Here is a 3,312-nt window from a genome sequence, read left to right on the forward strand (position 1 = left end):
GGTTGGCGTTAGGAAGGGCATCCAGCTGTAGAAACTCTGCCAAATCAGACTGGAGCCTGGTGTTGCCATCCGGTTTCACCAGTCCTCAGTCAAATCGTCCAACCCATGCTAGCATGGAAAGCGGACGTTAAACGATGATGATGATGATGATGATGATATATATATATATATATATATATATATATAGATAGATAGATAGATGGATAGATTGGGAGAGAAAGTGGGGGGCGTTGACTAGGAGAATAAGTGCGTGATAAGGTAATGAGAGGGCGGGAAGGAAAGAGACAGAAAGGAAAGCGAGTGTAAAATAATGTCAAGCCAAAGTTCTGTTGATATTACTTAAATGAAACCGGTTTGATTTAATTAGGTTTTCAAACATAGTATAAGAGTATTTTTATTTTTTTCTGCGTGTGTGTTTGTGCTTAATGCTTCTTTTTTATGTCCGTTTTGCAGAAAAAATATTTTATGGAAGCTAATTAAATAAAAACAATATGTGACGTTACCACAGCTATTGTAGTTAACTCATCTCAAAAAGTGGGTAAACTAGATTGGCCTCTGTTTTGAATTTTAAAGAACGACAGTTTGATTGTTTCGAAAACAATGTATAGACATATAAACTCTATCTCTCACACATATATACACGTATTTAAACACACATGTGTACACACACACACATGTAAGTAGATAAATTTACGCAATGTGTACGTGTATACACTAACAAATACACATACAAACATATGCACATGTCTAAAGCTGGTTATAAAGTGAATAGTGTTATAACCAAAATGGCGACGCTCATGATAGTCGGATTTTTATAGCGGTAGTGGTAGTAAAAATGGTAGTAGTAATAGTAACAGAGGTGGTGGCGGTGGCAGGGGTAGTAAAAATGGTAGTAGTAATAGTAACAGAGGTGGTGGCGGTGGCAGGGGTAGTAGTAGTAGTAGTAGTAGTAGTAGTAGTAGCTGTGATGTATAGAGAATGGAAAAATAGCTTTCTCGTACACACGCGCTCTTTCTCTCTTTTTAACTTTCAAATTGATTATATTCCATTCGACCTATTGAGTACGTTTTTAAATTGTTTCATCAGTATGAAACTGTTCAGTATCTATCTATCTATCTATCTATCTATCTATCTATCTATCTATCTATCTATCTATCTAGTGTGTATATAGACCAGGGGAGTATATGCCGGGTGTGATAGGTGTGCGCTGCACACCCGTCGAAAATGGCAAATTTATTATAAATATTAACTTTACTCATTAATTTAATCTCAAATCTTAATGGAAAACTTTTGTTATAACCCTCCTTGAAACTTGTTGGCATTGGGTGTGGCAGCACAAACAAATACAACAATCCCAATACGCCACTGATTTAGCTATACATATACATGTATATATATGTACACATGTATACGCGCACAATATACACACACACACACACACATATCTTGTGCGTAGTTAGATGTACGACTACTACTGTCTGAGTTAGAGCTCCACATAAATTATCATTAACCAACTCAGCTACCAGTATAGTGGATAGTATACCACTGTACATAGCAGTGTTACTAGTTATCATATACAGAGCGGGGGAAAATTATGATAAACTATGATAGGTCATTAGTTCTTACGTACGTTTCATCATTGCAATTATTTGGAGCTCAATATTGAACGTTCCAAATGCATTTGGACACCTAACCGCAATGGTTCATCAGGAAAACAATGATAATTTGCACTTGTGTTTATCTTAATTTTTTTCCCTGTGTGTGTACGTGTGTGTGTGTGCGCGCGCATATGTTTATGCGTCTGTTTGTATGTTCAGTGAAACAGAGAGATGGCCAGAAAGAGAAACGCAGAAGCAAAGAGAGAAAAAATAAATATCATCGTACTAAAGAGAATTCGTTTACCTTTTTGTATGCCTTGAATACGTTACACTTGAAGACATTGGTAGGACCGTCTCTTGCAATGTAGCTCCAAATTTTCAAGTCTTGAGAGTCATGGGAAACATAAAAGATCCTAAAAGAAAAAAAAAAAATTTTTAAATATTACATTGCCGATCTGTTAGTTCGTAAATTTTGGTCTTGGATGTGGAACTTATTTGGTCGTATTTATTAACCGTGGGAAACTTCTACACTTTTCCAACGTTTAAGTCAAATAAATATGAAGACATGTGGCCCAGTGGTTAGAGTGTTGCACTCAAGTTCATAAGATCATGGTTTTGATTTCCAGACTGGGCGGTGTGTTGTGTTCTTGACTAAAACGCTTTATTTCTCGTTGCCTTAGTCCAGTCAGTGGTAAATGAGTAACCCTGGCGACGGAGTACCACCCAGTTCAGAGAGAATTCTGTAATCTCGGTTACTTATAGGTCATGAAATCCTAGGGCACGATGCAGTAATGTCCAGGGTACTCACATTTGAAATGAAGGTAAGATAACTTCTGAGCTGTGGGCCTCTACTGAGGCAGAAACACGTAGCTACAGCAGTCCTCATCTTCATAAAAAAAACACAAAAATCCTGTCTTTTCCATAATGGCATGTCAACTACGGAGAAAGCTTGATTTTTGAGATTACCTCCCCTACTCATTTGGAATCTGTCGCAATTGTGATAAGCGTTTGTTTAACGTCCCTTTTAGCAAGGATAATTTGAATAAGCCAAGAATTTATATTGCATGACATTTAATATACTTTTATTCGTGTTTCTTAACCAAATCCATGGCATTGGTCACAATGAGTTATTTTTCTTCTTTCTTACCTCATTTAGTTCTACACACACACGCACACATATATGCATATATACCTACGTACATATATGTATTTATACATATCCGTATGTATCTGTATGTATGTTTGTATACATACATACATACAAATATATATATATATATGTATATATATATATATATATATATATATATATATATATATATATATATATATATATGACTTTGACTATTATTTCATAGTGGAACTTAACTGAGATTATTTGACAATTATGTGGTTTTAAAGGGCATTAGCAGTGTGATATGAATGGGCTGGAAATCGCATGGCTGATTACTCGCTCTTGCGCTACGTTGGTTACCATCTTTGCAGCAGATATTAAGCGGAGAAAACTATAATTCACGCCTTACATACACCGTGCTGCTCTTACAAAATCGTCAAATGTCAAATATATATATATATATATATATATATATATATATATATGTGTGTGTATTTATATATGTATGTATGCATATATATGTATGTGTGTATGTATATATATATATATGCATATATATAGATAGATATAGGTATGCATATATATATATGCATATGTATA

The 3,312-nt window shown here is 34.9% G+C and overlaps 1 protein-coding gene across 1 annotated transcript in view; it reads right to left on the reverse strand.

Annotated features, from left to right (window-relative positions):
- The window catches only part of LOC106878170 (probable WRKY transcription factor protein 1), a 466,250-nt gene that overhangs the window by 61,146 nt on the left and 401,792 nt on the right, over positions 1-3,312 (reverse strand). Inside the window, exon 5 of the mRNA XM_052969904.1 lies at positions 1,903-2,011. Coding sequence (XP_052825864.1) covers positions 1,903-2,011 — 109 coding nt within the window. The remainder of the gene's footprint in view (positions 1-1,902; positions 2,012-3,312) is intronic.

This window comes from Octopus bimaculoides, chromosome 8 (genome assembly GCF_001194135.2).
Source record: "Octopus bimaculoides isolate UCB-OBI-ISO-001 chromosome 8, ASM119413v2, whole genome shotgun sequence".
Taxonomy (NCBI): Eukaryota; Metazoa; Mollusca; class Cephalopoda; order Octopoda; family Octopodidae; genus Octopus; species Octopus bimaculoides.